At 34.7% G+C, this 25,060-nt stretch overlaps 1 protein-coding gene across 2 annotated transcripts in view; it reads left to right on the top strand.

The window, feature by feature from the left end:
- LOC122798296 (cytosolic non-specific dipeptidase-like) overlaps positions 1–25,060 on the top strand; it is a 345,095-nt gene that overhangs the window by 185,481 nt on the left and 134,554 nt on the right. For both annotated transcript variants that reach the window (XM_044067118.1, XM_044067117.1), the window contains exons 4-6: positions 7,383–7,545; positions 18,244–18,326; positions 18,429–18,626. In XM_044067118.1, coding sequence (XP_043923053.1) covers positions 7,383–7,545; positions 18,244–18,326; positions 18,429–18,626 — 444 coding nt within the window. The remainder of the gene's footprint in view (positions 1–7,382; positions 7,546–18,243; positions 18,327–18,428; positions 18,627–25,060) is intronic.

Raw genomic sequence — 25,060 nt, 5'->3', positions numbered from 1 at the left:
GCAGCTCAACTGAAGAAACTCCAGCTGTACTCGGCTGCATACCTCCTACTCAGAGGTGATCTCTGCCTGACATACAAGGCCATGTCCAACCCAGAATTGATGGACATGCTCCATCTAAAGAAAATCATATCCCCTCAAGCCACACACTCTAGGGATCTAAACCTCACCACAACAATAAATAGGACGTGCTGGAGGGATAGATTCCTGACCCAGAGACTTCCCATGCTCTGGAACAAGATTCCAGTCTACATTAGGCAGAGCTCCTCACTAACACTCTTCAAGAGAAACCCTGACAAGTAGATGGGAAACAGAAAGTTTACCCCGGGGATCACTTCAATGGCTCTGCTGGACAGAGGCACAGGGAAGTAATCTAAGGGGGCGGCGAAAGCCAACACATTCCGGCTAGGCTTATAAATGTCTTCAGGCAGATAGCCTTGTACCTGCCTATGAACCTATGAACTACTTCAGAGCATATTTAAAAAAGTCATTACACAAAGTACCTACACCTCTTCAAAAATGTCACTATCTTTGCAAAAATTTGATCATCAATGTCAGTATAAACCTGGTAAGCTAATGCACATAGCTGATTCTCTGAGTAAATATCGTATTTACATATCAGCATAGCTGCAAGGAGGACTTGCTCAATGAAGATCTGCCAATCTTAAGGTCAGCATCTCAGTTTCCAATTTCTACAAATAAGTGGCAAGAATTAAAGGCTTGTACGACAGATGACTTTGAATGAGCAAATTAAATGATAGTCCAAAAGTACTTACTAGGCTTGTAGTCCAAGAGATCATTGAAGAGCTTAGGGAATCAAACCCTATGACACATGAATTAGAGCTCACCACCTTAATCCATTGTACAAACTGTCAGATTACATATATTAAAATAATGACTAGTCCAAGTACTAAAAAGTATTTCAGCTCCTCAGGAAAAGACAATTGTATAAAATTACCACTGATATGAATGACCATTTATGTTATGCACAATAAGTCTCATCCTTTGAAATGATGTCTGGAAGGACAATGACTCTACCTTTATATATTCTGTAGACCAGAGAAGATATATATACAAGCCTCAGACATGCCAACACTGTCCATGAGTTTGAAACACATTTAAGAGATCACATAAAAGAAATGTTTACCTTTGCTGAAAACAGTTTGGAAAATAGTCTGCAGGCTTGCGAGGTTTACTAAAATGAAAAGGCCAGCACAGCAGGGCATACCAAATAGGTAACAACTCAGTATATTTTTCATACAGCAGAGAAAAGGCCAAGACTAAAAAGTTTCTTCCCAAATGGGAGAAACCATTATTAATGACAGGCAAACTTTCCTCTGCAGCCTATCAAATGGAAATAAAGAGAAAAGCACGAGTAAAACTTTACTTAAATGGGTTCATATTAATCAGTTGTGGCCCTTCCAAGAACACCAAAGAGTTGTACCATTCTCAGAAAGGTAAAAAGGCGCACATGGCGAATGTTAACAGAAGATGAGCAACTGTCTCATAATAGTGTAATATAATAATACTATATTCCAGGAGAGTTGCTTTTGTTTACCTGGAAAGGCTGACTGGATTATATTGCACATTTTCAGTAGAGGCCCATGGAGAAAAGATCCAAGAAATAGTAGATGTACAATACAAGAACGTTTCAACAAGCTCTAAAGAAGGAGTAGTATACAAAAAAAACAATGAAATCAGTTAAAATGGAATAAACATGAATTATCACACAAAGATATAAAGTGTAGTAATTTCTAAGAAGTGGCAGTGTTACACATTACAGAACATCCCTGAAGCAGTAAATTAGCAATGTAAATCTAATGACATTACTAAACAGTACAGAGTATCAAAGATATGGGAACTAAAGTAATGTCGTATACAGCTATATTCAAGCTGAAATTCATGCTGATATGTGAGCTCATAAAAGAATGATAATACATACATTTCTAATGGGAGGAGTGCAATAAACACAATTCAGTAAGACATAAAAAGCCAGTTGGGAAGAAATGGTTTTGTAAGGAGAAAGTGCTTTCCATTTACTTTCCTCTTTGGTATTAAATGTAGATGCACCTCACTGGGAATCTATATTGAATAGGTTAGAATTATAGGAAAGCAAAAATGTGTCAGTAAGAAGTAATGTTATTATTATTATTACTATCATTATTATTATTATTACTATTATTATTATTATTACTATTATTATTATTATTATTACTATTATTATTATTATTATTACTACTACTACTACTATTATTACCAGCATTACTATGCACTGACTAGATTTTCTTTCATGTGTTGCCATTCCTTGACCTTGCTAAACCTTTTTTATATATTCTGTTGTTTTTGTAGTGTATAATGATACTCAGTGTGAACAGTAATGCCTGTTAATTGCTCCATTATTAGATGCATAGGTTCATGCGTAATTCAAAATATATTTCTTCAATCGGAGCTTAAAACTTTATGGCTTTCATGGATAGTTCCTTCCTTCTGTGTATATGACCCTATTTTTAATGTAAAAGATAGAACGAATGGTGCATTTCAGCCAAGTGTACAACAAAGTAATCCTCATATACATTAGATAACATAATGTCATGTAATGGAGTAGGAATAATAATACTGTCATCTTTAAATAACAACCCAGAATACAACAGCTCATCTTGGTAGGGAACATAAGGTTTAATAATAAGCTATAATGTCTTCACATTATCTGACCATTCTGTCATGACATCATGCATTAACTAAAATTCAAAGGAATCCCACCTAGAATAATAAATTTAACAGGAGGTAAATAATAACATTCCAGCCTTGGAAATTAAAGTGACAACTTGAAAAACATAATTATACAAATAGCCAAGTGGAACAGGGTATTTGATCCTTAAATTCTCAGAGTGATAAAAATATCAGTGATAAGAAGTATGTGTCTCTCAAGACACCAACTGGAATTAATTAGCACAAAAACACTTTTTGTCAAGCACATATATTGCTGTTATACTTATTTCAAGGGAAAGAAACAATAAATATGAGAGAACTGCTGCACACAGGAAAAAAAGATTCTGTAGAACAGAGAGATTTGCTCATATGTGAGACAAAGCTGCTACAAAGCGTCAAAGGGAAAAAAGAAAACATCCGCACTGAAAAACTGCTGCAGTACTCAGCCAGAACATAGACTGTAGCTCATTTACCTCTGTAAAACTACAAGCTGTTTACAGAAAACAGTTAATTCTAGCAAATAAGGAAGTAAGAAATTAACAGGCCTCATTGCTATTTTCCAGTAAAAAACAAGTGATTTTGCAACAGGGAAAGAAGAATGGTTAATACACAAAAGAGCACAAATATCATCCTATTATAAAGAGAATCTATGATCTAAACGAAAAGCCTGGGTTTTTACAAGAAACCGCCTTTCTGTCTTCTGAGTGTCTTCCCAGAGAGAGAGTGGTCACAACTCTAAAAACAGCTTGTCTACTGCTCATCCAGGAAACAAGGTATCTTTTAAAGACTGCTTCAATATCTGAGAAATAGGGACAGACACTCCTGAACCATAAACCCTAAAAACTGGCTCCAGTCCAAAAGCTTAATGATATAGGAAAATATGCCTTTTGAACTATTTTCACATAAAATGTAGGTTTAGTTTACTAACCTTATAGTAATTGAATGCTTAGTTTTGCTATATACAGCAACTTTATGTAAATATTTCTCAAGCGCTATATTAATTTGTGGCTTAAAGTTATATTACACAAAAAATGATGCTAATATCTTAAAAATACTAACACAATAAACTAATATTTTAAATAACATTAAAACAACACTCATTCAAAAATAGAATAAATACTTTTTTTACAATGGAGGGCAGGCATTATATAATTAAAATGATTATTTTTCAAAAAATATTATACTTCATACAAGCCTTTTCTATACCTGCTCCTAAATCTTACATAAAATAATTTAATAAACTAATGCTAAATTTCTTATGGTTTCCTAATAATCCCAGAATAGCTCTGAATCATCACTTAAATGACTGGGAAGCAGGAGGAATCAGTCTTCCAGATATATAAATATATGCACTGTCATTTAATATAAAAACAATATCGTTATGGGTAAATAATGTTTATTCAGCCATATGGAAACACATACATGAAAAGATATTGTTAAAATCAGGTCTTACATTATCATCATGATATACTGAGTTGGCATCAAATAATTTTCTTTCGATAATGAGAGAACATTTTACAGAAAACAAACAGAAGCACATAAGTTCTAAGTTTCTAAAAAAAAACATATTAAAAGGATATAAAACCCTTATGAATAGGAATCCCAACATAAAAGCTTGGTCATTCTTGCTATATCATATTGCATGCAGACAAAATAACATTAAACCTTTTGATACAGATATAATCAAAACTCCTAGAAAGCATGAACTAACTTATTAGCATCAGTTGCTAGACTCTGGAAAAGTTTTAACAAAGGAATAAATGAGAAAGAAATATGATTTAGGTAATGATTTATGCTAAGCATACAGGATATAAGGCAGTACATCCAAATAGAATAGAGACAATGCAATTAACAATCAGACAAAATATACCTAAATTTATAGAACACTTGATCTTTTCAACAACACAAGCTGTTCATAGAAAAGGTTACTTATCAAACATTTATAAAATAATTAAAACAAAATTGTATCATATAAAGAATCATTGGGACTACTATAAAACAATAAATAAACAAATGCCAAATGAGAAAGACAAGAAATTAATACTTCTCTCAACAAAGCAAACATCTCTTTCATTGCAATGTAAACTGTTCACATGGAAATTTATTCATACGTCCTTTATAACACCACATAAAATGGAAATAATGTTTAAACAAAATATAGGATGCTGGAGATGTAAAAGGAACTTGAGAGCAGATTGGAGGCATATGTTTTATGGCTGTCATTTACTTAAACCATTTTGGGATAAAGTTAATTTTTTCTTGCAAATAGCTTTTAATGATAATTTCCATTTGTCTGAATCTTTGATTTTATTTAATGTTCCCATACCCCAATGGGTTGCTAGAACAAAGTGTTGACTTTTATGAACACTACTTGCTATAGCACACAAAACCATTACTACCAACTGGAAAAGTGAGACTTCATCCACATTTTAAAGAATACAGAAACATTGTATTGAATGCATTATGAATGGAAATGAGAACCATTAGAATGAGAACAGAAAGAACCACATCTTATTACAACTCATGGAAGAAAGTAAACAAAATAATGGAGAGATATTATTGTAATACCTCAAGAAATGAAGTTTTAAATGTAAAAATGTATAATATCTTTTAAACTTAGATACCTTTGTAAATAGTTTGTTTAGACTTTATAGTTGCTGACTGCATCTAGTTGTTAACCTGTGTAAATTATGTTTTATATTGCAAACTTATGAAATTACATTAATTTTGTAAAATCAATAAAACATTTAAGCAAAAAATACCACATTAGCTTTATTTTGGAGATTATTCTCACAGAAATTTCTACATAGTCCATTTATCACCCCACAAAGCCACAAAAAATTGAAAGTACATACAGAAAGGAAAGGACTGGTTGTTGAACGTATAAATTGTTAATCAAATTTGATCGGCAGCATGTGATTTATGACTGTAAAGTTCTGCAACTTTTTCTGAGAAAGAATTCATCGGCAGACAGAAAGGAAGTTCCTTGCAAATGCCTGGGCTTTTCTCTTAGGTCATAGATTTTCTCTACAATAAGTTGTTGGGTTTTTTTGTGTTCTTTTTTTTTTTTTTTTGTATTTTTTATAAGCCTTAGGGTTTGACAAATTTATGTTAACTAAACTCTTAGTGATGTTTAATGATCCAATTCCCATCTCTGTACCTAAGTCCTAGTATCCCTTTCATTGAAGGTTATTAACAATAGCCAGAAGAAATACTACAAACATTGAGGAAAGTGATGTTACATCTTCATTTACAGAATTTATAATTATAATGACTGTTGTGTGTGAAAAAGAAATCTTGATTGCTAAAATAAAAACAAACAAAAGAAGTACAGAATATAATTATTAGTTAACTTGAATTTGTTATTACATTATTTTGTTTCTGCTTTTGCTTTACAATTGATTTATATAGATTGGTTGGTTTAATGAATATTTGTGTTGTATATAGCTTGTCAATGTAAACTCTTGTGTAGGTAGCTGCTTTTGGTTCTGGTATGTTAGTGTGTTTGTTTATAAAATTTCTTTCAAAAAATATTAATTATAAGGACTCATACTGGACCTACTATCGGTCATAGGAGGGCTACTTTGTGGTTGATTCATCCTACCAATTTGGCCACAAAAGTAATGTAGGCTGAGAACTGCAAACATTCTAATCAGCTCCTCCATTACCCACAGGTATTACATGAAGAACTAGATGTTGTCTTCCTGGCCACAGGCAGGAAGAATAAAAATTATCTTTTTCCCTGCTACCAGATTGGGAAAGTACTTTAAAAATGTATTATTGAACCCAAAGATGACTACAAAGTGTTGTGTCTCAGTAACATTCTCACAGTACTACCAAACCATATCTGTTGTACTACTGGCAAAATAATATTCCTCACTCATAGGTTCGCAGGTTGGTACTAGGCGATCAACCCTAAGGCCTATACAAGCCTAGCCATAACAATTCCCTGGTTATTTCTTCCCACGGTATTTACTTCCCTGGACCCCTGTCTAGCAGGGTGACTGACGTGATCCCCGGGTGAATTTCCTATCTCCCATCCAATCATCAGGGTTCCTGTTGAAGAGGGCCAAAGAGGCACTCTGCTTGACATGTATGGGCAGTCTATTCCAGAGATTATCCTAATCCTTAGATTATCTTCCATTCAAAGTAAATTGACCTCAGGTAAAAAAAAAAAAATTAAAATAGATCCATTCTGATCTATTGGTGATCCACGAAGGCATTGTTCCATTACTGTAGTCCAGTAAAAAAAAAAAATTAATGACACAGCATTAATGTCTTGTATAGAAGAGATGTTTAACATGGATATGCTCTAAATTTATAGAATGAGTCTTCACTCTGTCCTTAATTATAGTGCCATAAAATTTAGACACTAAAATTTAATAAGGCCACCATCTGCAATTCATTACATTTAGTCTAATCAAGAAATTAGCTGGATAGAGCATTACATCAATATAACTTACAAGCTTAATTCTGACTAAATATATGAAATGTAATGAACTTAATATAATACTAGTACTACTCATTTGAAATTTAAAATAAAGTTTTAAGTCTTTCTCACTCTCTCTAAATCTCTAATGCATGTTGAAGTAAATATACAATTGTCTTATACAGAATTGCCTCATTTATCTCATTATAACTTTAATATGTTTATTTGTATTTTTTATATTTTTCAGTTGCCCAGTGGAGAGACTCTTAAATTACCAAGTGTTGTCTTGGGACAAATTGGTCAGGATCCAGACAAACCTACTCTTTGTATTTATGGACATACAGATGTACAGCCAGCAAGGAAAGAAGATGGTTGGGATACTGATCCATATACACTGACAGAAATTAATGGTCTGTAGTTTTACAGTCTTACTGTCTGCTAATCATTAACACCTATGTGGTGTAGAATGTCACACTTCTAGCAGACTACACACATCTTGCATTCCACAGTAGTTTCTAAAAAATAAACTTAAAAAGCATAAAATAAACAATTGTAAATATTTTGTGAACAATAAAAGCTATTAAAATGTACAAATAGCAATGTTATCAGTAAGAAGTAACTTTTGCGGTAATAATAGTCAGTGCATCCATAGTCTTTCCATAAATAGTATATTATAATGCACACAAGCTCCAAATTATATTTTTCATTAAACTTTCACAAACAAATTGTCATATCTTGGAAACTGCACTACCTAAACATATATTGCTAGAATATTTTTGTTAACAGACATAAGCTTTCACATGGCAACAAAAATTCCTCTGTGAGTGCATGTTTATTTATACTTAATTGTATAATTAGCAATATAAATAACATTGAATATAACTAAAGATGTGCAACTTACAATGCAAATATCAAAGACAGTTTGATATCTAATGTTTCACTTGGTGTTATTCCAGTCGGTAAGTCACTTGTTTTTTGAAGCATTAAGTATATATGGAAATTTTGTTTATTTTCATAATTACTAACAAACAATGGGCAATATCCTGGGTATAGTATAATATAAATAGACATTGACAATTAATTTTCCTGTCTTCCACCATGGTATTTCACACCATACCCTTCAATAACAGGGCTATCAGTTATGGAAATATGAACATAAATATGAAAAAATGAATAATACATGAAAAACTAATTAATTGTCATTTTTATTAATAACTATTTGTACTTTCTAATGTTGCCTATTATTAGCTGGTAAGTCACTTGGTTAAAGACGCCAGGTCCAAAAAAGATCTGGATAGAATAAGACAGTATGGGTGTGAACTGAAAATATACAAAAATGGAGTTATCGGCTTGAGTGAGTTAACTCCCTGAGTATTGTGAGGGTGTGTGTAATCAATTTTTTATAAAACGCAATCAACTAAAATATAAAAAAAGACAGAATAACTAATTGTTTGTGTTGCAGAGTTCGGGAATGTATTGTTTCACTTAGTTGTTTAACATCATGGACAGTAGTTCTGATGCCAAGTGCTAATTAAGCAAAAGCTCCTATTGTTAGGACTGTGGCTAGAATTCAGAAATGTATGACACACTGTACAGTCCTGTTCTCAGGAAGACTGCACAGTACATTATGTTTTGCAAATCAGAGACTACAGTGGTACAAAGGCACTGGCCCATAGCATGACAGCAATCAAATGCAGCAGTTTGGGGGTGTGCCTAATGCAAATTAACCATGTGCTCTACCTTATTCCCAGTATCAGAATAGTCTGGTACATCAATTTAAAGAATAGTTCTACACAGAAAAGTGTGTACTGTCTTTTGTTGAGGTACATTTTTCACTTGCTATGCAGGAGCAGGGCTGTTAGTACCATAGGAGATAAGTATTGCTAAGCCGTGTGTGTGTGTGTGTGTGTGTGTGTGTGTGTGTGTGTGTGTGTGTGTGTGTGTGTGTGTGTGTGTATGTGTGTGTGTGTGTGTGAGTGAGTGTGCGGGCATGTGCATGCAGTGGTATGTGTAACTGGGTTGCATGGTTTGATAGGGGGAATACTTGCCCTGTTAGCTCTAACTGCTCTGCAGTTCAATTCAGAAACCTAATAATGAACTGCTAATGACATGCTGCTTTATTGTGTCTCTGAATTGCTAATTACCACTGTCAAGCTACAGGGCTCACTGGCATTGTCCAGACAGTCTTGAAAGCAATATGTCAATGAATCCAAAATTATTGTTCAGTCTTGTGTTAATGTTAATGAGAGGACTCAGATATTTATTGCCATGAAATGGAGAGTAAAATCATGTAGGAAAAGATTTAGCCATTTAGGGGAGTGTTTTATTCAGTTTACAAGTGGTTCAATCTATGTTCTGTATAGCTTCACTGTACTTGACCCCAGTAATTTCCACTGACATCAGAATAGGGTGGTAAAGAGATTCAAATTGTATAGCTCTGCACAGTGAAAAAAAATACTGTCTTTTGATGGCATACACCCAATATGTCCTAGGGCAGAAGATAGGCTATTAATGCTACAGAGGATAACTAAAGCAAAAGTCGTGTGTGTGTGTGTGTGTGTGTGTGTGTGTGTGTGTGTGTGTGTGTGTGTGTGTGTGTGTGTGTGTGTGTGTGTGTGTGTGTGTGTGTATACAAACATGATTGCAACTGAGTGGATGTTTGTGTGTGTATGTGACTGTGTGATTGTGCATGAGTGTTGTAAGTGTTTTTGTGTGTGTGCGTGCGTGTGTGTTGTCTGTGTGTGTGCATGTGTGTGCATGTGCGTGTGTGCACGCGCGTGTGTGTGTGTGCGTGTGTGTGTGTGTGTGTGTGTGTGTGTGTGTGTGTGTGTGTGTGTGTGTGTGTCTGTGTGTGCGTGCGTGTGTGTGTGTCTGTGTGTGCGTGTGTGTGCGTGACTGTGTGCATGACTGTGTGTGTGTGTGTGTGTGTGTGTGTGTGTGTGTGTGCGTGTGTGTGTGTGTGTGTGTGCTGTGTGCGTGCGTTTGTGTGTGCGTGCGTGCATGTGCGTGTGCATGTGTGTGTGTGACTGTGTGTGTGTGTGTGTGTGTGTGTGTGTGTGTGTGTGTGTGTGTGTGTGTGTGTGTGTGTGTGTGTGTGTGTTGTGTTGTGTGTTAGCAGATACCTATAAAACTATGTTACATGGGTTGACAGAGGGAACATGAGCGTGGTTATATCTAACTGCACTACTGACTATTGTTTAATTCAGAGACATGATGAGTCGTTAATAACATGCAGCTCAGTACAGCTCAGTCTTGTCTCTGAATTGCAAAATATTGCTGCTGAGATAATAAGCTGACCAGCACTGTCAGATAATGCTGGTAGTGGTATGTCTATGAATCTTAGAGCATCATTCAGTTTTGTGTTAATGTTAATGAGAAGTTTCAGAGATTAACTGCAAGGAAATGAAGGTTAAAGTCATGCGGTAGAGAATTAGGCAGGGGAGTGCTGTGATGAGTTTATGAACTGTCAGTGTTTCAGTCTAGTTCTGTACTGCTTCACTGTGTTGTTTCTGTTGTATTTTTAGGGTGTTTGCTGTTTTCCTACAGATATGTGACCTTGGAGTTAGCATATTTAAATAATAAAGTGCAGGGTGCATGGGGCTTCCTCCTGCAAGAAACACTTATTTTTTTATTGGTTGATAATGTTTTCATTTTGTTGTTTTTTAATGTGTGTGGCTTTTTTTGTATATTGCCTTAATGTTTTGGTTTAGTTTGTTTGAATTGTTTTGCTTAGGCACAGGTTTTCAGAGGTCAGAGACAATGCTTCACATTTTGTATTCTCCCAGCAGTCTCCTCTCAGTAGCTGGTTTGGGTCTCTTGCTTCACTTCGACTGTATACAATGAGGATCTACAGGATATATGACCCACTATAATGCCTACCATAAACATAATAATTTAAAAAATTTAAAACTTAGAAGCCTTTCTTTTTCATTTAGCATTCAGCAAGTGAACTGACACATCAAGATATGGCCAGCCATTTCAGTGAGATAGCATAGGCATCTCGGTAAGGTTACCCATCATGACACAACTGTGTACCTAAGTAAAGCTGCTCATTTCAGTAAGACTGCATCTGACTGTTCTGCTACCCTTCCTGCTGAAATGACACACTGTAAACCATAAAAATACAACTCACCTGGCTATAAAAATAAACCATTTATTTTTACTAACAATGTAAATGGAATTATGGATAAAAAGTATGGATGGCTGGATGGCTGGATGGATGGATGGTCAGGATCATGTGAAATACAAGGTAAGTGGGTCTTAAGATCATTCACACTTTAGCAATACCCACTCTATGCTGTACCACCACTGTAAAGAAGGGCAAAGTAGGTCAGTGACAAAATAAATGTATAGGTGCACCCATCCAGTCATCCATTTTATTAATTTTAAGGAGGCTACAATGTGTGTTTGTTTATCTTGCAGGAAAAGTTTTTTTCCAGATGTGGTGTAGATGCTGGATAATGAATTTGTCTTGTCAGCATGTTGGATTTATGTGCTGTTGGAGATTTAATTTCTTGTTCTGGTATTAGTGAACCTATATGACTTGCAAAAGTACAAAAGGATGAGGTCAATAATGCTGCAGACTGAAACAAATGGTGCAGAATGCAAGGCCTGGTTCACACTCAAGAGACTATAAGAGTTTGAGCAAAGGCACAGCACTACAAACTTGTCCTGGTAGTTCAGCAACTTTAGATCAACAATCTTACTGGTTAGGAACCTCTGGATCCTTTCCGATTACTCAATATTTACAGAAAGATTCATCCCAAATGGAGCACTGTAATTAATAATTGGTCTAATTAAGGCAGCATAAAGAGGGATGTTAACTTTATTTTGATCTGAATGATATGATCATAGATATTAGAAATAGCTGATTACTGCTGCTATGTGGTGGTTGAAGGAGATGGAATTATAAATTAATATTCCAAGATCCCTGACTACATTATCACTTTGGAGTGGGGTACTGACTGTACATTGATTTATTAAATGTGGCAATGCTATACTTTTTCACATTTGATTTTTAGTCATTTTCCATGCACCACTCTTTTGTGAGGGGTTGTCTGTGCTGTAATAAAAGAGAATCAGATAGAGATTTGACAATAATACCTAGTTTGCAGTCATCTGCATACTTAGTTAACTGAAAGTCCTAATTCCCATTCAAGTACATACTGAAAAGGAAGGGTCCCAGTATTGAGCACTGGGGCATACAACTAGTTACTTTCAAATGTTCTGAAGAGGAACCTGACCCCTTACTTCATGGATTCTATCTTTCAGCCAGCTGGCTATCCGTCTCACCATTAAAAGTCACTTAACTTATTTATGATGCCAGCATGCAATAGAAGGGTGGATGATGGATGGATATCATAATCAAAACCTCTTTCTTTTCAGTCTGACCCAACACATCATAATGTAGCTATCATGGTAAAACAAATGCAATGCAAAAAAATGAGACCTGTTGTTCTCTTTGAGGTAGAAAGCTGGGGCAGAACAATGGCACTTATTATAGTATTTGGAACACCCTTAATATACACTAAAAATGAGAAAAAGTAATTGTATTATAATGAGGAAATAATGCAGAATGCATGAACCTCCGTATAATAACCTTGTAGTGCATGGAGCAAGGTGATTATGCTATGATACTTGGAAAAAAGACAAATTAGTTAAGCGCTAAAATGTCGCAAGACTCAACCTTAACAAATGTTAAGCACCGCCTGCTTAAGTTGTTAAGATCAGGTCTCAGGCTAGATAGTAAAATCTGCCAGTACTAACCATTAAATGACAGTGACAGAATAAAAAAATTGTTTCTCCCTGCTGTCTATCAGTGATGTCTCCTTAACTTCCTGTTATAAACTTTGAAAGCTACTAGAATAACAGGATGCGTGTTTGCCTGTATTTTCTGAAGGATACAAAGTCTGAAACCTAAATGTATGTCATTATTTAGCATTTTCAATCCTCAGTGATTGGTCTGAAAACCATGGATTTTATGACAAACAGACCAAGCATATGAGGTAAAACTCTGGACATTCTGTGGAAATATGGACAGTTGAGAGGGATGGAAGGTGAGTGTAAATGTGAGGACTGTGTTACACTGCCATTCTGATAGCACTTGGTAAGTGTTTTATGGCTTTGAAAGCTGTCAAAAAATTTAGCATTGTTTTCTTTTTAACTGTAACTAGTAGTACATAGAGCAGCTAGAGCTCCATGTGCTACAAAGAATTATGACCGGGCCACTGATCCTAACCTAATATTATGTGTTCTCAACATGGATGCCAAGATTTACCTCTCGAGCTTCTCTCTCTTGTGGTGAATTTCTTGGCATCCATGTCTTGAGCACATAATAAGTCGGTTAACATTGACAACCCAGTCATAAGTCTTATATTATAGCTTCATTCAGAAGGAAGAATCATGTAATTAAAATATTTGACAGTCGTGCGCCCACAGAAACAATCAAACAAAACATAAAACACTGAAAAAAATCTATCAGGCCAGTATGTAGGAAATATGGAAGGATGTGGAAATGTTGATAGAGCTACAAAAAAAAAAAAAGAAATGCAGCCTGTGTTACATGGTACTCCTAAGTGAAATGCCCCCAGGCAGTTGGGTTTTATCCGGCACAGATGGGTTTTAGCTAGTGAGAGGCCAGGTTATCTTCCATTAGGTATATGCCATAAGATCGAAAATTCAAAAGACTGAAAGCCAAAATATCTAAAATGCAAAATATCTTCTTCTTCTTCTTTCGGCTTTTTCCTGTTTAGGGGTTGCCACAGCAGATCACCTGATGCTCATGATTGGTAGTGGAGTTTTACGGTGTTGAGTTGCCAGCCCGCCGCCCAACCTTCCACAGAAGGCACACACATGCACACACTCAAACCTAGGCCCAATTTAGAGTGTCCAGTGCACCTACAGCATGTCTTTGGGATGTGGGATGAAACCGGAGCACCCAGAGGAAACCCACTCGGCCACAGGGAGGACATGCAGACTCCGCACAGAAGGCACACCAGCCGAGGATTGAACTGAAGAACCTCTTGCTGTGAGGTGCCAATGCTAACTGCTGCACCACCGTGGCCACCCTTAAAATGCAAAATATCTAACATGGGAATTTGATCTTCTCAACTGTTTTGCGACCTACAAGTTGGTATATATAAATTAGCAGGGAGGGTGGGGGTGAGAGGGATTGCACCCTGGATTAAAAATGCTTTCAATGTTTTGTGTTTTATATATTCTGGCTTTCAATCTTTTGAATTTTTGATCTTATAGCATAGACTCCTTTTATCATACAGAGTTGAATGGGATAAAGTGGTGGTGGAGAATGAAGGAATGAATTAATTCAAACCCATACTGCAACAGAGAAGTGTGGGTGAGCAATATCAAAGGAGCCAGGGATAAGGCAATTGAAAAAAATCATAATGAGAGACAACAGTGAATTTCAGCTTGAACTAATTCAGTCATTTAGCCTCCAGCAGCTGCTTTATCCTTTTAATCTTTAAGTGACAGGAAATACAAACAAGTCAGCTAGAAGTAGACAGGTAGCAAAAAACACGCCAGCACATAAAGCTCTAAATTAATTGGAAGTTGCACTTCAAGCAAACGTGGCTGGATCACTGTTTGTAACAGCCAGTTGCTATGTGTTGTGGAACTGGATTTCAGGAAATTCACTTCAAGTGTCATCTTCAAGGAAAAATTCTTGAAATTCACATCTCAGATATAAAAAAATAGATTATGACTGGCAATCTAATCATAATTTTGTATATATCAATATAATGCACAGCTGGCAGAACAGCCAAACTATGATAAATCTGGATATTTTTATTAAGAAATCAAGTCTGTTGAGATCTTCCTGAGAAAACAGAGGTGTCTTGGTAAGACTATGTTTCTATTCATGATTTCAATGCCAGACTGCAAGACATGTTGACTGCAAATGCAACTGCTAAAAAATGTATATTTAAAGACTGTACCTGAAGTCACTTATAAATACTATAGTTAAGCAAGCTTGAATGATGTATGTATGGAAAGCTTATTAAGTATACATATTTGTGTTTTGCATCCAGCTATAAATGTCATAAGTACAACTGGATGGGTACATTACCCAGTCAACATATTTTAAATAAATAAAACGGGCTATATAAAAGCAAATGCCAGTAGTATGAATTCTGCCCAAATTAAATAATATAATAATAATAATAATAATAATAATAATAATAATAATAATTTAAATCAAACTTCAAACTCTGTCGTTACATTGTTGGGCAAAGCTCCCCCAAACATCTCTTGCAATAAACCTCACCCAATCTACTCCTTTATTTAATATAATGCTGTAGCACAGTTTTACATCTGTAAATATGTATATATTTTAGCATATCCCTGTATCTGCAAATATGTTTTGTTCATTTCTTATTTGATCTTATTCACCTTGGCTGTGTGTCTGCAAATGGTCTATTGAGATCAATGCACTGGTAAACCAATATAAGTAAATAAATAATCAGTTTCAATTTTCCCATTTTTAAATTACTCTCAGTTGAAGTGCATTTTTGCACTGATCAATGCATGTACTCCAGCATTTGCAGCAAATGTGTACTACCAAAATGGAATAAAATAAAACAGCAAAGCCTTTTTGAAGAACAAATGATATGTTGTTACAAAGGCAATAATCTCAGAGGAAAACCATATTACTTACAGCATGCTCCAATGAAGAAAAAAGTCTTAAGGAACAGTGTCATTCTCCAACAGAATTGCTTCAGCATTTTATAGATAAAGCCATGTGAAAACAAACTTACACATGCATCTTGTGCATTAGTGCTAGGTTATATGTCATTTATTTTTATAGTTCAGAAAAAGTGGCAATAAAATTTGACATTTTTCTTATACTAAAGCTATATCTATTAGTATTAAACCCAGTATGTTTAGTCAAAAAATCTTCGACCAGACTTCAAATTTTTGCTAGTTTGTTTTTCCATGAAGTTTTTTCACTTTTTAAGAACATCAGCAATTTTTTAGAGAGCAAGGGTAGTTTTCATAGCAAAGGTATCAAATGCTGCATGAAGTTTCTAAAAGCACTTGGTCTCCGATTGAGGAATTGTATGCAGACAGTCAGAATGCCAAGGCTGAGATGTCAAAGGCCAACATGCTGATGAATCTATCTGGCTATCTATCGATCTATCTATCTATCTAACTATCAATATGTCTACCTATCTATCTATTGTTGTATGTTACGTGTGTACCCCATGGATATATTTAAGTTTTCTACAGTTCAGGAGCAGTTTTACTACTCTTTCAAGCATTCAGAAGACATGTAAACTGCCCATCTCCTAGCCCCCTGCTTGTAAATATTTCATCTACCAAACCCATGCTTACACTTACCAAGGGTATCAGAACTTGTCAGAGATTTGGGATGCATGGCTAGGCTTAAAAAGGCGCTTGTGGTCATTAGCCTAGTAAACGCCCATGAACCTATGAACCTATTTATTTACGTAACTCTGTTAACTGGGTTGAGCACTGATCACAACTGACAATGGGGAATCATAATGTAGAGCTATAGCTTTGTAGAAAGAATGAATGATCCCAGCTCTTGTATATGATCATTCTATTTCAATCAGGTGCTGGCTATAAATGAGTAGAGATAGATTGGACCCAAAACTGTTAGATTTGGACAATTTGTTACTGCAGTGAGTGAGGCATAGTATTGTTCTGATACACTGGGTGGGGAGTGTGGTTCATATAACTACCAGGAGAAGGATTGTTCATTCTATGTTTTGTTCTGCTGAAAGTTGGTACTGTTATAACATTTACAGAGATCAGTAAAGAATTGCCGAGCTCAGGAGCTGTATCGATCCACTTTACTGTTCAGGTAAAAACAGAATATTGAGCACCTTTGTCCATTAGGACTTCATCAGAATGCTTATCATAAAAAAAACACTATTTATAGTCTTCACCAAACACTAAATTAAGTCCATTTACAATAACTGATTACTAATTATAAAACGTTCAATACTTTTAAAGCCACACGGCCCCCTAAAAAAGTACAAGTAAAAAAATAAATAACCTTCCAGTTTTACACAATTCAGAATATGTTTAGTACTAGGTGATTTTGACATTAATAAAAATGTATATATTTACAAAATCCTTCACATGAAAAAACACTTAAAAATTATAACCATAAAATATTAAACATATAAATGTATGCAAAGTGAAAAACTGAGTTAAAAATATCCCTAAAAAGATTAAATAATCACAAATTTCAGACTCAATGCATATATATAAAAATATATAGAAGAACTATAAAAAACTAGTAAGAAACTCGGGACTAATCTTCAAAAAATTTGCCCATATAAAAACCAACATTAATAAAAATCCCAAGTCCAGCATGCCATATTAGTTCCAAACAAACCCCAAGCAAACTAGTGGTCAAGGTAAAACTAAACCTATATTTTTTATATATAACCAAGATGTAAATGCAAAAAGCTGCTTTTAAACTTAATAAAACATTCAAACACATCATTAATTGTAAGAAGCAATGTAATACAGTACTTGTAGCATTTGAAGAACATGTTATTGTTCTGTTTTCAGCTTCTTTTCCTCAAATATTTTATGGCATGCTACAGATATTATGAGTTAGATAACTAGGACTCTTCAATCCCACATCTGAATTGGATATGTTAACATGAATTAAGTAACAGATTAATTCTTGCCTGTATTTATTAAGTGGTAAGAGTCCAGTTTCATAAAGCAATATGTATATTCTTTTTGTAGCCTATATGCAAACCATAGTATTGTGTCTAATAACTGACAAGTATCTAATTTACAAAACAATTAATGTATATTAGGTAACCATATGTAAGGACAGCTACTAGGTATCTACTTTAACAGAAAACAGCTTCTGCAATCTCTTAATTCTTCACATCAAATACAAAAAATGGGAACATAGGATGTCTCATAAATTACTTTAAAGCATTAGCCAGAGAAGAAAATTTAAGCTTTGAGTATGTAACTTTGAACTATGAATATACATGATCAAAATAAATGTTTATAAAATTCATATCATAACCATGCACTTTTAAAAATGCAACTCATTTGATATCAATTTATACAGAATTATGAACGTTTCTCACTTTCAGGTAATCTCTATGGACGTGGCGCTTCTGATGACAAAGGACAAATTCTGCCTTGGATAAATGCAGCTGAAGCACTTCAGTCACAAGTAGGTCAATGCTCTGTTCTGTTTTAGATCTCAGTATTCCACAGTGCCTGGCACAGGTTCTCATCCCACCTTCTGTGTCTCCCCTTTCTGATTTTGTTGTAGGAGCTCCCTGTGAATTTTAAATTTCTAATTGAGGGCATGGAAGAAGTGGGATCAGATGGCTTGGCAGAACTAATTATGAAAAGAAACCAAACCTTTTTTTCAGATGTTGACTACATTGTGCTTGCAGATACAGCATGGATTAGTGAAAAGCCAGCATTAACATATGGAGCAAGAGGAAACTGCTACTTCCTTGTAGAGGTAAGGCCAAGTTAGAAGACAATGCACCAGGCATTTAATAGTTAAGGTTATTAGGTTGTAACTCTTCATCATACTCCTTTGGCACAAAATAATCATCTATAAATCTTCACTTCTAGTTCTTATATGCTTAGCATGTTTTAAAAATCTGTGAATGCTATCTTACCTATAATTATATATCTCTCAACTTTTACCTACAGAGCTACAGACAAAGCAAAAAACAGGGACAAGGTCCCAAACTAGGGACAATTAAAATGCTGGTATAATTACCTTAGAACTTCTCAAAATTACTTCCAGTTGTATGAGGGATGGGGTAATTTTATATGGTCCCCTTCTGCCCCATATCCATGCTAGGCCTATGAGCCAATGTCCTACCTGTCCTGGACTTACTCCAGAATTGCAGAGGCTGGTGGTGGATCCAAATGGCATCTTGGGACTGTGGTCATCTGTGCTTCCATCCTGGGGGCTTTTTTCTTTTTTATGACCTATCCATTTCCCTTCTCTGCCCTCCACACTCATAGACTATGTCAAAGAGCAACTCCCCTCTTTGGACCTTGCCTCTCCTTAGGGAACATCATCTACAAGCATACCCCACCCAGAATGGGCACACACATCCATCCCTACCTCTCTGTCAGTCATCTAAGTCGCTAATCGAACCCAGATCACCTGCACCTAAGGAGGGCTTTATTCCTAATGCCACCACAGCAGCTGGATGGTGCAAATGTTTGCGAGCAAATTAGAGGTGTCTCTCTAAAATGTGAATTGTTGAGAAATATGCAAATATCATATGGATGGTATAGACTGACAAAGAAAAACCTTGGCCTGGGATTCATTTACATTCAGTATATTTATTCACATAGTGGTGTATTACAAATAAACAGAGTGCCCTAAATTAAAATTACATTTTCTGATAATAAATTTAAAAGTAAATATGTTTTACTCATTGTCTTGAGTAGCCTCATGCAACAGAATAGCTATATTCAAGGTTCAAAAAATATTGTTGCATAAACACATTATGTTCTCAGGAATCTATACAAGGTAACTCGGAATCTATATTTTGAAAAAGAATATTCTCACACTTTTTGAACAGTACGTAACACAATTGTAACAGCAGCTGACCTGTATGGGTATCTGCCTTCACAGAAATGGTACAAGTAATTTTTAATAACCAGGAGCACAGCTCCATGAATACGGGTACTTTGTTTGTTTGTTTGTTTGTTTGTTTGTTTGTTTGTTTTACTGGTATTTTTCCTACCCTTTTAACAATGAATTGCAGTTGCACATGCAGGTGGTATGTTAATTTGCCACCACATACTGTGTCTGAGTCAGACAGTCATACTTTAGCAGGTTTCCATTTTAACCCTTCGTTGACATGTTACGCCATTACCACCCACCTGTTTAATGGCCCTGTATCATACACACAGCACAGTTACTGCTGCATCCAGATTTGTCTCAATCTCTAAACAATCATACCCAGATTTTTTTGGTTTTAATATTTCTTTTAACATTAGTCTCAAATATAAAGCGGGAAATGAGTTCTAGATAACCAAATATGCTAATGACTGCAAACTTGGTAGCATAATTTCTTCAGTACAACATGACAAAGTTCACCAAGACAATCTACAAAAATATATCCCTTGTACAATAGAAATTGCCACACCTGTAAGGTCAGTAGATTTAGTATCATAAGACTTTGCAAAATGTGCATAACTTATGATTGTTAAATAAATGGCCAAATCATAAGAAATCACCAGTAAAGATCCAGGGTCAGTGGTACACAATGATTTAAACTTTGACCCCATCTGAAAGAATTGATAAGACTGTAGTATTAACTGAAAACAGCTGAAATGAGACTGGAATGAAATTCTTTATCTGTTAATTACCCAAACATTTGCTGAACAGGTACCAGTCTCTCCTTTATGCACTGTCTTTTGTACTTTCACAAAACATATGTTGCAAACATTAATGCTTTAGTAGATGTTAACAATATTTGAATACTGTTTTTAATAACAGTGCTGATCTGGAATGCTGGATAACACTAACAGCGCTGATAAATATATCCAAAGTTTCTGCACATATATTCTGATAAAATAAACTAAAACAGTATTTTCCTTAATGATTATTTAACCTGACTTCTGTACTCCAGCTTGAGTGTCTGTTCTGCAGTCCAAAACCCCTACTCCTACTACTCCTATTTCCTAACTACTTAGCTCCCCCTGGAAATTACTCATTCTTCAGTGTTATCTCGTGTACATAATGCAAATATTGTAAATAGTTTGCTTTCCCTTTCCTCCCCTCCCTATCATTTGTACTTGTTCTGCCAAACTGCCATAACAAGACTCATATTCTATCTAACCATTGTAACATTCGTGTCAACATATGACCTACATGGTATGTAACCAATGTACCACATCATGTCTCTGATTTATAATGTATCTGTATCCTTAATCTTAATTTTAATTTGTTGTATCTTAATGTATTTGTATCTTTGAATCTTAACTTTAATCTGTTATATTTCAATGTTTACTATATAATGTGGAGCTTTTCTCCCTGGGCCTCCACTGAAAATGGGCTCCTGAGCCCAGTGGACCTCCCTGGTCATCAAACTGAAATAAATAAATAATAAATAAATAAAAGCTAACTTCCTTTCTATAATGCTGCATATTTAATCTTTTCTGTATGTTAATCCAAACTGACCTACTGACTTCACTGACTGTGTTTGAAGTATATTCAAAAAACCCTATAATATTTTATACATCTCTTTAGCCTTGGTTTCCCAAGTCTTATCTTGCATGTGCCTTATCTAGCATTACACATATCTTTCCCTTGAAAAAGGAACATTCTGTATTTCTGTATTTCTGCATGTCTCATGCTTAGCCAACAAGATAAGACTGTTCTTTCTTTTCTAATGAACTGTTTTTCCCAGACACTGAATGCATACATAAAAACACAAATCTGACTCTCTATATTTTCAGGCCTATTATTCTACCTTAATGTACTATAGTGAATTCACTAAGAATACCCTCACTCTAACAGCTCCTCCTGAGGCCCCTGACAAAAGTTTACAGGGACCATCTTTTGTAGTTACCTCATATCTGTATTGCTAACTACTGTAATCTGGTTTGAATATACAACTTTATGCTACCTCACTTATAATCTGCAGATGTGTCCTGATAGATAGCAATGTCCTTTATGATCTCAAAGGTACTATTAGCTAATACATCCAACAGTTTGGCTAATGTATGTAATTCCCAAATAGCTTTACAGCCCCATATGCAGGAAATATACCTGCTTCAGCGATTACCACATTACCTAGATCCATAGTCTTCAGAGTCCTTAAGTCTGTGTTCTGATGTATGTGTGATGTATCTGAAAATTAGTGTATTTAACTCTGTGGTTTTTAAAATTGATTAGGCCATGTAATTTTTTATCCCTGCTGTTAGAGAAGCAGAGTGAAGAAAAGGTCATATACATCCTCAACCTCTCTCTGTGAGTCTTCAGTTATGTTTGATAGAGTACGAACTGTTAACCCTGGCTATTTTTCTTCCCTATCTCTGTATGTTGTAAGGGTAAAATTACGCTATTTCCTATGTTTTCTACCTTATGAACTGGTGCTTTATTGTACCATGATGTAGCAAATGAAACCTTCTTCTGTTGTCCATACTTTTAAATTCTCAAACATTGTACTGTTTAGTCCATTTTTTATTATATAGCCTATCAAGCATAATGGCTATCTTCTGAAGACTAATTGAAATTGATACTAGAGGAATACCTTTATAACTGGTCTTGAAGCATAATTACTGTGGACTGTATTAACTTGTGTCTTTAAATTTTCAGCTAGATTTGTTTTCCTGAATAATATAATAGTTCTATTTACCTTTTTAATTTCTATGTGCTGTAATAGATGTCTGCCTCCTAAATTTCTGTCTTAAATATCCTATAAATATTTATATGCTCTCTATATTTCAGGTCTATATCTTTGCATTCTCTGTTAGTGTCATTTTAACTTTCCGACTAATGTACAATAATTATGTAAAGTACACTGTAGTCTGTAAATTAGTTAACAAATTAACCCTGCCCTGTTATGCCTTGAGTATATTGAATAACTATTACTACCCATTCTTTACATATCTTATTAAGCCTGTTATAAATCATTCTGTCACGTTACCCTTAAAACTGACTGAATAATGAGAAATAACGGAGTATTAATCCTATACTCTGAAATTTGACTGAAATGTTGTATATCAAACACATAACTGAGTATGAATGTCATAGTCTGAATCTTGACTGAAATTTACATTATAATCTGGCAATTAACTAAAGTAGCACTAAATTAATATCTTTTTCTGCTAGTGTTACCTGAAGACAAATATCAATAAACTGAAATCTGGTAATAATATATTCTGGAGACTAAACTATTGATACCTTTTTGTCAGTATTGTCTGAACATAGATAAATACATAAACTGAAAACTACTACTGTTATATAATTGTCTGAAAACATGAGAACATTTACATACCCGCTTTAACTCATACATTTTAACTTTAAAGAATATGGTAAACTGAAAACTAGTACTGTTATACAATTGTCTGAAAGCATGAGAATATTTATATACTTGCTTTAACTCTAATTTACATAAATTCTGTTTGACTTATGTACCATAGCTCTTGCCATGTTTAGGCCTTACTCTGCATTGTCCCAGTCACTGCTGAGGTATCAGAGGCTGTTTTTCTTAGGCCCCCCAAACCTCTCCTTTTTCATCTTTTGTGCAAGGCTTTGTGACTGATGTCTTTGATTACTGCAAAGCACAAAGAAACAGTATCAGACCCTTAAAATAACATTTGTAGCTTTAACAATTATAAACTGATAGGATTGCTTGTTGACTTTATTTACATTTTTCTGCATGAAATAAGTATGTAAGCAAACTAATAATTTACTATAATGAACTAAATACATTGCTTGTTGTCCTGATTTTATTAACATTTTTCTGTATGAAATAAACATAAATTATTGTAAACCTGTAAGCAAACTGATAATGTGGTATAGTGCTCTAAACTGATGTAACTAATAAATACATTCTTCCAAGCCTGTAACTGAACTGATAATATACTTCAGTGAAATGGAAAGGCTATAACTTTATTAAATTAAAAAGAAACCTCAGTTTTCCTGTCATAACCTCAAATAAAATTAAAGTAGTAATTTAACACTGTATTAATATTTTACATTTTTTTTTGCATTTCTGCATCTCTGCACAGTTATAAAATTAATGTTAACTGTTGAACTTTCTAAACTTACTTTTGTGACCCTCAGGTCCTAACATACTGTTCTGTGAGTGAAACTCCACCCACTGTCTTACCATAGCTGTTTCTTTAGCTGACATCATTTAACTTTTCAGTACTACTGAATGCTGCAAGAATTTATCATTACTGTCTACAATTTTCTTGGATAAATAGTAAGAACTGTAACCACACAAACTATGACTAAGAATATTAAATTGATCTTTACCATACTGCCTAATGGCATTCAGCTTGTTGAGCTGGCTTATTACTGCTGTGCTTGGTAAACTGCAATTTCTGCATGAAATATATACAATCTTGTACCATTTGCATACTAAAGCTGAACTGATTTGATTCTGGAACTTTACTTGTCAGTACAGGTACATGAAGTTTCTATATCTGTAAGTTTACTTGTATGTCCTTTATACAGGTACATGAAGTTTCTTTATATAGTATACGCATTGATTACAAGAGTTGAACTGATCTAATTCTGGAACTTTTCTTGTCTGCCATTTTTACAAGTATAACATAGGAGTTGAACCTGTGGCTTTAATGACACATAATATTCATGATGCACTCTTTTCATGCATGGCGTCTGAACTTTTGACTGTAATGTCACTTTTACAATGTAGCATTGACTTTAAATTTTACATTCTGTAAACTAGCAAAACATAATTTTGCAACATTTTACTAGCATAATACAAAGCTCTTAACAATGACTGCTAAACAAAACAATAACACACAAAAATTCATTTGCCAAATCTGTAACTATAAACCCTTTTTTCTGCAAATTTACTTGACTGTCATTTCTGGTATACCCTACACAACATAAATGCGTACGGTTACTCTTTTTGTTCTAACTGGCTACACCCAATATGTCTTTCTGAGCACTTTAGCTGTGTCAGGTGAACTGGAATTTATTTGATCTTTAACCTATTAATCTGCATGTTCCTGTCATAACCAATTCTTCAAATTCTGTATATTTGCACAAACTACTGCATGCAAATTCTTACAAGTGTCATCTGTGTGCACTGCTATACATTCGTTAGTATTTTTATTTTTCTATAAAATCTTATTACTGAGGTCTAAAACGACATATGACTCTGATGACATGTCCATACCTACTTATACTTTGAACTGTTAGTTGCTGTAACCTTTGAC

The sequence above is a fragment of the Protopterus annectens genome, chromosome 3.part1 (genome assembly GCF_019279795.1).
Source record: "Protopterus annectens isolate FY-2018-M chromosome 3.part1, PAN1.0, whole genome shotgun sequence".
Taxonomy (NCBI): domain Eukaryota; kingdom Metazoa; phylum Chordata; order Ceratodontiformes; family Protopteridae; genus Protopterus; species Protopterus annectens.
This window is presented reverse-complemented; position numbering and strand designations above follow the sequence as displayed.